Source organism: Sitodiplosis mosellana, unplaced genomic scaffold (assembly GCF_009176505.1).
Source record: "Sitodiplosis mosellana isolate CC-2019 unplaced genomic scaffold, AAFC_SMos_1.0 Smas_scaffold_6166, whole genome shotgun sequence".
In the NCBI taxonomy this organism is placed as follows: Eukaryota; Metazoa; Arthropoda; class Insecta; order Diptera; family Cecidomyiidae; genus Sitodiplosis; species Sitodiplosis mosellana.
Window position 1 is genome coordinate 1,747,327 of NW_022601407.1, and position 13,342 is coordinate 1,760,668.

A 13,342-nucleotide genomic window follows, 5' to 3' on the forward strand; every position below is an offset into this window, starting at 1 on the left:
GATTAATGTGTTCAAGAGAGTTGTTTAGTTTGACGCTGGCTACAATAATGCCGAAAGAAAACAAAAAATGGATATTTTTTACGAGTTATGGTCGAAAAAATGGAAAAAATCGCCCTTTTCTCGACATTTTGCCCTATAAGCCTAGTCAGATGCAATTTTTGAGGTATAGAATGTTCATAAATTTTGTTACTTGGACTCTTGGCTACAACTTTGCTGAAGATGTTGATATAACCAATAGGGGACGAGTATGGGCCAAAATTAAAGTTGTCAAAATCCGCAATATATGGCTATATATTAGGGCGGGTCGATTTGTAGGGAGTGAAAAAAATCGACCAAATACCTATGATTTCCGTGTTCTATGGGTCATTCCAAGAAAATTTGCCCAAGGAACCATATCTCTATCGTTAAAATCGAGTCTGCAAGTTTTTTCCTGTAAGTATTTTGCGCACCTATGAAGTGTCAATTTCATTTTCACATCCATAATTCAAAAACTATTGATCGGATCAAGTTGATTTGACAACCGTTGGAAAGCTGAGCTCATTCTGATCAATTTACATATAAAAATCATCGATATTTGTCATACGGTTCAAAAGTTATCAGCATTTTTCTAGATTTTTGGACGTTTTTTTTGACTTTTTTACTGATTTCGTCCAAAAACATTACGTTATCGGCCATTTTTGGGCTGAATCGAAAATTAGCTATACCTCCCAAACATTAGTATTTGATAAAACCCCTCACTTTGGCCCAAATACATCTCTGAATGAACATTGGGAAAATTGATATTTTTCCATACATTTATATGGATTTTTTGCGTTTTGTAGGTTTTTCTCCCATAACTCGTACCCCATATGCGATGGAGCAGAACTTTATTCGGCAAAGTTTTAGATCTCGTTGGAACCTACAATTTTGCTGCAGACAGTTATCACTTATCTTTTATCAGTAAGGAGATAAGGGCCATGATAGCTCTTATCAATTATCACTGTATGGAAAAATATCAATTTTCCCAATGTTCATTCAGAGATGTATTTGGGCCAAAGTGAGGGGTTTTCTCAAAAACTAATGTTTGGGAGGTATAGCTAATTTTCGACGAAGAATCCAAAAATGCAATTATTTTGGGGATGAGGGGTGAGGTTTACCCACTTTGGGGTAGTTTTCTACTTTTTTCCCATTTTGACCCCTGCCCTTCGAACTGGGGCAACATGGGGGGCCAACACTATGTGCCAATGGAATCTATAGGATCAGGCGCAACTTCCGTGGGATATAACCTATTTGCCCATTTGAGTTTTAAGGGGTGAAAAATGCGTCGAAAATGTTGGGGGTGAGATTTTTTAACTTTCAAAGGCGAATTCAGGGCAGAAGAGAGGGTTTTTCGGGAAAAAAATGTTCATAGCCTAGGGCTAATCTTCGTTTTTAATTGTACTTTGAATTAAAATTTAGATTCAGCCCAAAAATGGCCGATAACGTAATGTTTTTGGACGAAATCAGTAAAAAAGTAAAAAAAAATAATTTTTGAACCGTATGACAAATATCGATGATTTTTATATGTAAATTGATCAGAATGAGCTCAGCTTTCCAACGGTTGTCAAATCAACTTGATCCGATCAATAGTTTTTGAATTATGGATGTGAAAATGAAATTGACACTTCATAGGTGCGCAAAATACTTACAGGAAAAAACTTGCAGACTCGATTTTAACGATAGAGATATGGTTCCTTGGGCAAATTTTCTTGGAATGACCCATAGAACACGGAAATCATAGGTATTTGGTCGAAAAAAAAATCGACCCGCCCTACTATATATGGAAATTTTCAAATCGATGTAGCGAAAAAAAGTAGTTCGCATGGGCCCAAACGGAGAGTGGTGTGAGACGTTTCTATCGAAGGCCTATCCTGTGGCATATATGGTTTCGCTCGCTGAGTGTAACCCACAGTGATGTATCCTTGTTAGTGTTGCAAATCAGTAGACATTAATATACCATTCCTGAAACGTAAATATATATATATATATATACGTCATAATAAAAACTGCCTTTTGAAAACCAAAACATTGATACAAAATGATTAGAAATATTCCAAATGTCAAATTTTAACAATTTTAATAGTTTTCAGTTTTTCGTGATCATGTTTACTGTACGTTCATTGATTCTTAAGGCATGATATATTATTTGTTGTATATACCAGTCAAAGTGAAGACAGTTACCTCTTATCTTTTCTCAGTTGCGCGCAAATCGTGCACATAAAAAAGCAAATTTTATATAGCACCTCTTTTTTTTCTTATCATCTTTCGCGGAAATAGAAGACTTCGAGTACTACAACTTTGCTGAAGACACCAAGTTGTTATCAGTTTCGCGGAAACCGTCCAAACACGCGACGACCCGCCAAAAACGAACATACATTCTTTTGAACAATATTAGTTGCAATGAAACACAAGGGGCAATCCACTCAAAAGTAATACATAATACCTGCGAAGTAATACGAAGTAATACTAGGTATAAATGGTATTACTTTTGATAAAGTAATACTCCTTTTAAAAATAATACTATTGTTTGAAAAAAGTAATACTAAAGTAATACAAGGTAATATTTACATTAGTATTACTTAAACTAATACTAATACACAGTATTACTTTTGAGTGGTTTGCCCCTCGATGAAACATCCCAGGTGAACGCGATAGGCGTTGATGAAAGCCTACAGTCGTTCGATGAGGCTTCCATAATTTGTATGTACATTTTAAATACCGAACGCCTAGGCTTTCATTGCTATTCTCACTTCTTTCGTGCATTCGTAGCAATGGATGCCTAGGCGTTCAGTTGTACGTGAAACACAGTACGTTAGTGTGAGTGTGACACCCGGTATCGGCTTCGAGCTGAGCTGTGTACGTTTCACATACAACTGAACGCCTAGACGTTCATTGCTACGAATGCACGAAAGAAGTGAGAATAGCAATGAAAGCCTAGGCGTTCGGTATCTAAAATGTAAATACAAATTATGGAAGCCTCATCAAACGACTGTAGGCTTTCATCAACGCCTATCGCGTTCACCCGGGATACTTCTCTTTATTGCTACGAAGTTGGACAAACTTGCGTTCTTTTATATCTCACTAATAGATATGTAGTTGTCAAAATCTATGCTCGCGGAAACAAATCTTCGACAGATATACTTGCTGCCAGGGACTGTGTATCATATTATTATTACTGATTGTTTTTTTTACCATTTTCGGCGACGAAGATGACATTCACACCGTATATAGCTTTTTAATGATAAAATCCCATGGAAATCGCATAATTTCGCTTTTGCTGCAATCGTTGTTCAAGGCAAAAATCATAAAAAATTCGGAGGAAGCGATAATAATTTGTGAAAATGATCATTGACCGCTGTAGCTGCTTCCAATGAAAATTAAGCAATAAAAAGTATAATTGATTGGTCGTTTTTTTTGGCTATTACGAAAATGAAAGTAGATGCACAATTCAAATGCATTGGAATTATCGAACAAAATCACCTGATTAATTAAGACATTGTCGCTGATACTTTTGATTTTTGTTCATTAAATTGTTTAGTTGGGGATTTTATTTTTGTGGAATTTCATTTTTAAGAAATAAACCAGGTGATTAGTATAAACGTTCAGTGAACTTTATGTTCCATAAAACATACACAGTATACTGTGCGTGTAATTGTAGTGTGCACGATTGCCGTTTATTTTTAAGTTTCAAGTCATATGAATGCATAAAATTCGTTATTATTTTTGCGTAATAATTTTACAGATGGAAATGATTCAAAATCCATTTGGATTGTTTGCAAATTTAGAAGAAGAAAACGCATCAATATCGCAATCGCAAATATTTTCGTATGAATGTATGGCACCGGCCACGTTGCCATCGCTTCCGTCAGCCCGCCGAACAAATTCTGTGTGTATTCAAACAACTTCTTTTAGGACAATTAAAATAACACACCAACAGCAGCACACACCGCTTCAGCCATCCATCTATCCCCACTTTAAGTGAAAGTCTTAATAAATAGACCTGAAATAAATTCAACAACATTTAGTATTTACGCGTCTCTCAACACCACGCATACACAACAACGTTCGTACAGCGTTGTGTTGCTTTAGCGTTATATATTTTTTTTTTTATATTTCGTGTGTTTTGTGTGCGACTGAATCTGTTCAGTTCGTCCAAATTGGGACTGAGTTGTACTGGCGTTTCGTCGATCGACGCCATATCGCTTTAATGCATTCAATTCCCTGTTTGTAGTTGATTTTACCTAAATCTCATCTGTAGACATAGTTTTGTTTTTATAATATTATATAAATATAGCTTCGTTAAGTTATTGTTGTTAATTTGAGTTGTGTAGCCGTAACGAACACTGCCAGAAAATGGCACGTGCATTGCAGCTGATTGGCGCTTTTGCCATTTGTTTAGTGTTAGGTAAGTTGATCTATTCGTATCTATCTATCTATCTATCTATCTATCCATCTATCTATCGATTCGCTTTTTTTTTTGCTATACCTCGCGTATCTTCTCCTTTCAAACGGGGATCGAACACATAGTTTGCCAGAATGGCAACTGTCTTTAGTTCAAAATGATAAAAGTAAAAATTTGCGAGCCGACATATGTAAATAATTAAACAACAGTAAAAATAAAAAAAAACAAAAAGTGTTTCAGCCTCTACTCGGGACTAAAGTACTAGTGTAAAATTCTGTATTGGTTCTTGTTTGACGTGTGAAGTTGATTCATTTGGAAAAAAAAAATTTGGTTGCACAAATCAAATGACCAACAATCTGAATCAGTAGTGGACAGTGTTTGAATTTGAAGACAAAAAAAAACGAAAAAAAAACCTGTGATGCAAATTCTGTACCAATTCGCAGAAGCAATGAATTTAAAATTAATTTATTCGCTATGAAATTAAGATAAACACCATACGAAATGGAAAAAACATAAACAACGGCTATATCTAGTTACCCAGTGCCCTATAATAGTATGCACACGTACGCACGCATAATCAAAAAAGTAGAATGAGCATCGGCGCGGCAGCCAACAGTAAACAGCAACAAGAAGAAAAGATGAAGAAAGAAAAAATGCCAAAGCATGCAAAAAAGGCAGCAAAGAAGGAAAAAAAACAAACAACAACGAGAAAGAAATATTGAAAGCTGTACGAATCAGCAAAAATAAGCGATTGTTAATATATTCATGCAAATGAGGCGAGCTCAGTTGTGAGCTGGCGAAACAAAGTAGTCAACCTTCAAAATTGGTCCATCCGTAGTGTGTGTGTGTGTGTGTGTATGTGTGTATGTGTGTGTGTCGCGGTTGACTATTAGCACAATCTCTTTGCAATTCAATTTTGTATTTATTGACTTTTCTCTTCCATATCGCTTCGCTTCGCTTTGTTTTAGATTTTCGCAGAAAAAAAATTCGTTGCCAAAGTGTAGTGTTACATTAGCATATTTTATTATTTTCACTCATCAATCGGTTTCACTTTCGATCGAAATTGATGACGATACGAACTCAATTGTGTTCGCATCAATCAAACAACTTTCAACGAGCTCATAAATATACAAATTAAGGATTATCCAAGCGGTCACATGACACGAGCCAAAAATAAGCAACATTTAGCTATGACTTTAAAAAAAGGCGTGCTTCTTCTCATACAAATCCATGTATTTCTAACATTTCTTTGCCGCATTTTTCTTTCTTTCTTCCTATCAATTGAGTGAATGATGGAACGAAAAATTTCCGTCTTCAGCCAATCATTCAAATGCAGAATTGCAAATGGGCAATATGTTTATCATAAATATGAAGCTGCCGACATTGGAAAACCCTTTTCAACGTCATTCATCGCAGTTGAATAGTTCATTTAGAAAAGAAAGACGAAGAAAGAAGCAGGTGATGATGATAATGATGATGATGAAGACCGGAGAAAAAGAAAGTTGCCGTTTAGGAAGTGTACAATTTGAATGCACAATCGATAATTTACTACCTATGTATTAATGGAATTTTATAATTTATTTTATTTATTCGCATATTTTTGTATTCGAAGAGGCTTAAACCGAGTTTCTCATCCATTAATTAGTACTAATGCGTGTTCCGAATTGCATTTCGTTTGAGTCTTCAATAGCCATAAGCGATTGAATCGTTGTAATAGCGTTTCTTTTGCATTTTTCACGTGCAATTTTTTTTCATTTTTTATTGCAACAAAGTTCTGATTGAATCGATTACATTCAAAGCAGCTGAAACCGTATGTAATCAAAACATGGCAACCGGCAAGAATCACTATAGAATTCCAATTATTAAATTATTATCGATTAGGAAATCGAATGAAGATTACGCCACAACTGAAACAATAACAACAACAGCCAGGTAAATACCAGACTACAGCTGAAGCACACGAACCATGTCTCTTTCGTGCAATCAATTGCTTTCACTCGAGAAAAAAAAAACGATATCGCCACATATTTTATCTGTGGTGAAAATTTCATTGAAAAATACGAAAATCGAATTGAAAAAAACAACAACAACAAAACAATGAACGCACGCTTCATCGGAATTCAGTTGTTAAATTACATAAAACAATGAACTTAAGAAAGCCAAACAACTTTTACTTCACAAATTGAAACAGAAGCGACCGTATAAACGATACATCACAGCATGTCGCGACAGCTGTGTATTGTGCTGTATGTATGCGTGCACATGCATGGATATCGCAAATATCTTCTTGCGAATTCGCACTTTATCGCATACATAATTTATGCTTATGATAATAATGCATAATAATGATGGTGGACCATAAACGCAAAGTCAAAGAAAGAAAGAAAGAAAGAAAGAAAGAAGAGGCACATCAACAAAAGTGACGAAAAAAATGAACAAAAATCACTTTTATTGATATTTACCAATGCTTTCTCGTCCGATATTCAACATATGACGACGCGCTTTCTTTTTATGAAGCTCTCATATCGATTTACATAATCAATCGAAATGGATATTGAACTTTATGTCAACTTAAAGAAGAGAATAAAAAAGTTGAACAAAACACCAAAACCTTGTTGACTCAAATAGCCTTCAATTGCTGTGTGTTCGATCTCTAGTGTTGGAATGTCATTCAATGGTTCGATACGCCAGAATTTACAGTGCCAATAATGTTTATATGGACATAATGAATAATGCATGCTTGGTTTTCTTTTCTCGTTTTTATTCTGTAGCTCGTGCAGCTGATGTTCGACAGAAGCGACAATCCGAAGACAACGAAGATGTAGATCCATTGAACACAGACGAACTGTGCCTAGACCGACCAGCCGACGAATATTTTCGGACAACAACCGATGGTGATTGCCGTGATGTAGTCAGGTAAACGAACACTTTATCCAACTCAATAAACTCAGTCATTTACTCTTTTCAAAGAAAAAAGTCAAATCCAAAACACACCAAAAGTTAATTTTTTGTTTGTAGCATTTTCATTTTTTGTTGTTGATTCAATTTTAATTTTTATTCGTTCAATTTCGGATTGTTGATATTTTCAAAAAGAAAGTCTTTAACTAAATTTACTCAACCGAAATGAACACAAAATTTCCTTCAATTTCATCAAATTTAAATAATGTTCTTTTATATGACCCAAAAAAAAACAAAACACATGAAACCTCCCCCTTCAAAAATACCAAATCCAAAAATCGCAAACCAAAACAAAAAAAAACATTTAAAATCAAAATCACGTAACATAATGATACGCTAAAGATGTGATAATGCCGGAGAAAATGGTATTACGAGATTAGCTTCAGTTCGCTGTCCAACGGGTCTAGCGTTCGACATTGAACGTCAAACATGTGACTGGAGATCAAATGTTAAGAATTGCGATAAAATAGAGAGTAAGTCAAATTATCGGACATTCGATTAAAAAAATAATCCCCTTCGTACCATCACTACACACAATTATTTTGTTTTTTTTTCTGTTCTGTACTTCTACTATTCTCCCTTCTTCTTCTTTCTGTGTACAATCAATAACATTGAATCAGAAATACTTTTAGAAAATCAAACAAAAAACAAAGATCGTGGAAAAAAAAATTCAAACTATAGCTTCATTGTTAAAATTCATATATAATAAATGTATATTAAACTCGCAATTTTGCTGATTCACCTCTTTCTTTCTTGCCTACACACAGGCAAAATATTGTCATTCAATTGATGTAAAGAGAAAAAAACACTTGCAAGAGTTCATCGTTGATCAAAGTACATATTTTTTCTGTGTGTCTCGCAGAATTTTACTAAAAGCAATGCCAAATGTATTCTTCCGCTCGATTTTGTTCTATAGTTTAATAACAACAACAACAACCACACCAATGAAAATCTATACTATAGATTCTATAGGCTACCAATAATTGATTTTCCATTTGTTTTTCTTTCAATTTTAAAATGAATTTTCTTGCTTCAGTCAACGAAACTGTTTACAAGAGTCGTTTTATTCATTATGCCACTGAATCATGGCCATTCTGGTGTAATGTTCCTTTCTCTCTACCTCTCACTCTATCTATGCTCGCAAATAAATGTAGTTGTTCTATCTATTTGAATGTTATTATTGAACCTAGTTTGTGTTGTTTTTATTCCTTAAGCAATTGTCAATAAATGCATGGCCAAAACCAAAATCCAGATTTAAAAAAATTGCACCAGCAAAATATACAAGCATCATGAAAATTAGAAGACATTTGTTAAGAAGAAGAAGAAAAAAAAACAATGGAATCAACGTTGATCCATGGTCGAAACGATCGAATTTTTTTTCAAAAATTTGTCATTCTAATTTACATGATTCCTGCTAAGAAATGATCATGTCATAATTAGCAATTAGATCAAGGTTTTTCATTCTATTTATTAGTGATGTGTTTTTTTACTGTTGATAAAATAAATCGAATATGTTTTTATTTGGAATTGTTGTAACTAACCTTTGTATATTGGCTTCGTCTTATCCAATGAGATAGTTGAAAACCAAATTTATTCATAAACGATGATGAGAAAGAGAAGAAAAACCACTACGAAGACAATACAGACGTTACCCACTTTTTGAGACTTTTTGTTACGTTTGGATATCAAAAACGAATGACCTATTTGCATCAGATTATTATTTTTTCTGACACGAATATATGTGTACGATATAGAAAAAAAAAATAAAATTTCTCCGAAAATTGAATCAAAACAAAAAAAAAATGATAAAAACTCTACAATATTGAATCAACTATTCATCACAAAACAAACAAACACATATATATATATATACGAAACAACATAACACAACAAAACCAAACAAAACCCCAACAATTTTTTTTTTCAAATAATCAACCGAAAATCCAACCCCTAAACATTTTGTAGGTGTACGCGAGCTGGACTTAAACAAATTACATGCCCTTCTGGTTTAGCCTTCGACATTGAAAAACAAACGTGTGATTGGAAAGTAAAAGTAACGAATTGCGATAAAAAAGAAAGTAAGTGTAAAGAAAACCAACCAAACAACAACAATCAAAACCAAATACAAAAGTATTTTAAAGGGAAATCCAAACAAAAGCAACAAAAAATACACCAAATCAACAACAGCATCAAACTGTGGTGAATTTTAGTTAAATTTAATGTGCAACTAACTCCCCTACCCCCTAATTAAGTTTAATTTTAGGGAAAAAAAAATCCGAATGTTTCATGTGTTTTGATGTGATTCAATGAGAAAAAAGCAGGATGAAATTTGGTTTGGGCTTAAGCATTTAGTTTTAAGATTTATCATCGATGAGTTTGCATGCATACCATATTTTTGTACAAAAATAACACGATGTGATTATATTATTATTATTTCTTAGTTGCAATTAATCAGCGGTGCAATGCAATAATCGTCATGTACATAGGAAATTGCAACGAGAAATTGCATTGAGACATCGAGACCTAAATTGTCGTACTCCAATTTTCTTAGTCTGTCTTATTTCCCGCTCTCTTGCTGAGCACGTTTTTTTTCTCTTTGCTGAAAATGAAATGGATAATCAAAAAAAAACAAGAGATATTACAAAAATGCTACCCATAAATGCAAACAAAACGCGATGCCCATTATCCGGTTAATAATGTGGCCGTGTGGATCGATTGGCTGTCAACAATCATGTGGCGAGTGTGTGGTGCATGATTGGTTCGATCTGCTTTGGCCGAGGTTTCGAAAAGAAGAAAAACTCGTATTTTTAGTGCTAATTTCTCACTTTGCGCGTATAATAGACACTTTTCGAATCGGAACGAATTCCGGTACTTGCACGAAAACGTCTCTTTCTCTCGCGTGCGCTCTCCCTTGCACGGTCGCTGTCCATTGCATAATTGCATGCGTACATTGAAATAATTGCCATGTTCACTTTGTAGCTGAGTGTGTGATAATAAAGATTAAAGAAGGGAAAAAAGCTGACATGTAGAAATAACCGGTGTAAAAATAGCAATTTAATTACTCACCGATTGCGATTGATACATATCGATGGAACTTATTTTGTGTATCAATAAATTGAACGCTTGCACATTTATTTCCGATATCGCAACTAACCGACTTTCAGCCAGCCAGCCACACACACACACACACACACACACACACACACACATATCCAACCAATTTTGGTCAATACACCATAAATATTCAACAAGCGACAGCGGGCGCGTTCACGCTAAAATCGGAAATCTTTTTCTATTTACGGTATCACGTTTGATCGGCGATGTTGTATACAACGCCGTGTGTACATTGAGAGGGAAGCTTTTTATTCAAGGAAAACGTTGGTGCTCAGAACCTTGGCGACGTACGATATCACTTTCATCTCCAAATTCAAATCGGTTTTCAACATTGAAAAGTGCTCATGCACACAATGTTTTGCATGCAATTAACGGTTCGACTGTCAATTAGTTTTCTAATCGATTCCGTTCAAACAGCACACACACACACACACACACATTTGAATGGAAGTCGACAATACTCGAATGTTTTCGATTGATTTATGTATTTAGTAGGCGGTTAAAATGACTGAAGCAAGACTGATGTTAATATTCAAGAATGCATTATCAAAATGAAAGTTCGAACGCAATTAAGCAACCGGTAAACAATAAACTAAACAGGTGTGTCACTTTGGTGTGAGCGCAGCGCAGCATATTCATATTCTCACTCTTTCTTTTGCCATGAATCCAGTCTAAGTGAAACAATTTATTTATGATCTTTTTTTTTCATACGTTCGATCGTACGTTCATTTATATTGTGAAATTGCTTACGACATTTTGGTGTATTGCTTGATTTAGTATTGTTTATTTCTTTCATTTTGATTATACTACATTCTCATTCACAACATTACTGCATTTATTCATATTCCATTTATTCATTTTAATCAAATAGCATATGTATGTAAATAATGTTTAAAAGCCATTTCAAATCCATTTTTATTTCTATTTTTTCCGTTTAATTTCCTAGTTGTAAACGTTCCTCCTTGTCTTCATTGATTTTTTTTTTCCACTGACATTTAGTATTAAACACTTTAAAGCACATCTAAAGCATTACTTCAATTTCATTGATGACACGTTTCTTTTTCGTTTTCTCTTTTTTGTTCGTCTTCTCGTCGAATGTCACTTTGCATACAAACAGAACCACGCAAAGTGTTGCCAATCCTTAAAACCGACGAACCAGTTTGCCCAGAGGGTAAATTGTCCTGCGGTAACGGTGAATGTATCGAAAAGGAATTATTCTGTAACGATAAACCAGATTGCAAGGACGAATCTGACGAAAATGCTTGCAGTAAGTGTTAAAATACACATTTCGATTAAAAATCTGTGAAACGAAAAATTTTAATGCTGAAAAATGTTCCTAAATAATTTGTGTGTGTTTTTTTTCTCTCTTCATTTCATAAAATAGCCGTCGATTTGGATCCAAACCGTGCTCCAGAATGTGACACCACCCAATGTACACTTCCAGACTGTTTCTGTTCGGCTGATGGAACCCGTATTCCCGGAAACATTGAACCATCTCAAGTGCCACAGATGATCACGATTACATTCAACGGTGCCGTCAACGTTGACAACATCGATTTGTACGAAGAAATTTTCAATGGAAACCGTCAAAATCCAAACAGTTGCCAAATCAAGGGAACATTCTTTGTATCACACAAATACTCGAACTACTCAGCTATTCAAGATTTGCACCGTCGCGGTCATGAAATCTCATCATTCTCATTGACACACAAAGATGATCCAAACTACTGGAGCCACGGTACATACGATGACTGGCTCGCCGAAATGGCTGGTGCTCGTTTGATTTTGGAACGTTTTGCTAACATCACCGACAGTTCCGTTGTTGGTGTCCGTGCCCCATACTTGCGTGTCGGTGGTAACAAACAATTCGAAATGATGGCCGATCAATTTTTCATCTATGATGCCTCGATAACTGCTTCATTGGGACGTGTTCCAATTTGGCCATACACCTTGTACTTCCGTATGCCACACAAATGTAACGGCAATGCCCACAACTGCCCATCACGTTCACATCCAATCTGGGAAATGGTCATGAATGAATTGGATCGTCGTGATGATCCAACTTTCGATGAATCATTGCCAGGTTGTCATATGGTCGATTCGTGCTCAAACATCCAAACCGGTGAACAATTCGGTCGTCTTCTCCGTCACAACTTCAACCGGTTGGTGTTTTTTGTCCGGTGACAGTTAGTTTAACAGAGAATTTCAATGAAACTAATCAACTAATATTCCTTTTAGCCACTACAATACCAACCGTGCTCCACTCGGTTTGCACTTCCACGCCTCATGGTTGAAATCTAAGAAAGAGTTCCGCGAAGAATTGGGCAAGTTCATCGATGAAATGTTGGGCCGCAACGACGTTTTCTTTGTTAATATGTTACAAGTCATCCAATGGATGCAAAACCCAACTGAACTGAATGCATTGCGTGACTTCCAAGACTGGAAAGGTAATATCATCGCATGCATTTATTCCACACTTATGACTGCACTCATTCTTATTCATGTACTAATTTGCTTCTTCTTTCTCTTACCACAATCAGATAAGTGTGACGTTAAGGGTCAACCATACTGCTCACTACCAAATGCCTGTCCATTGACGACACGCGAATTGCCTGGCGAAACATTGCGTCTGTTCACATGCATGGAATGCCCAAACAACTACCCATGGATTTTGGATCCAACTGGTGATGGTTTCACCACTCGCAAATAAACAACATAACGAGCATACACAAACACAACAACACTCGTTTTATTCCTCCTAATGTTAAAAATAAATAAAAGAAAATGACAATAAAATGCAAACCATGTTTAATTTCTCCGCCTTTCCCATTTCGATCCAATCAATGCTCA

At 35.3% G+C, this 13,342-nt stretch overlaps 1 protein-coding gene across 2 annotated transcripts; it reads left to right on the plus strand.

The window, feature by feature from the left end:
- Positions 1–4,037: 4,037 nt before the first annotated feature.
- LOC129574970 (chitin deacetylase 1) lies at positions 4,038–13,294 on the plus strand. Of its 2 annotated transcripts, none has more exons than XM_055457697.1 (7): positions 4,038–4,423; positions 7,192–7,336; positions 7,721–7,851; positions 11,610–11,759; positions 11,877–12,654; positions 12,731–12,939; positions 13,033–13,294. In XM_055457697.1, exons 1-7 carry the CDS (start codon positions 4,372–4,374, stop codon positions 13,200–13,202), a joined length of 1,635 nt encoding a protein of 544 aa, XP_055313672.1. In that variant the 5' UTR covers positions 4,038–4,371; the 3' UTR covers positions 13,203–13,294. The 2 variants fall into 2 exon arrangements, with proteins under 2 accessions (XP_055313672.1, XP_055313673.1); XM_055457698.1 differs by lacking the exon at positions 7,721–7,851 and adding an exon at positions 9,344–9,456.
- Positions 13,295–13,342: the final 48 nt, after the last annotated feature.

Bases quoted from the DNA above. Each gene is read 5' to 3' on its own strand.
- LOC129574970 (XM_055457697.1), top strand. From the start codon at position 4,372: ATGGCACGTGCATTGCAGCTGATTGGCGCTTTTGCCATTTGTTTAGTG. The intron at 7,337-7,720 runs GTAAACGAACAC...GATACGCTAAAG, and splicing joins GATTGCCGTGATGTAGTCAG to ATGTGATAATGCCGGAGAAA. The intron at 7,852-11,609 runs GTAAGTCAAATT...GCATACAAACAG, and splicing joins GAATTGCGATAAAATAGAGA to AACCACGCAAAGTGTTGCCA.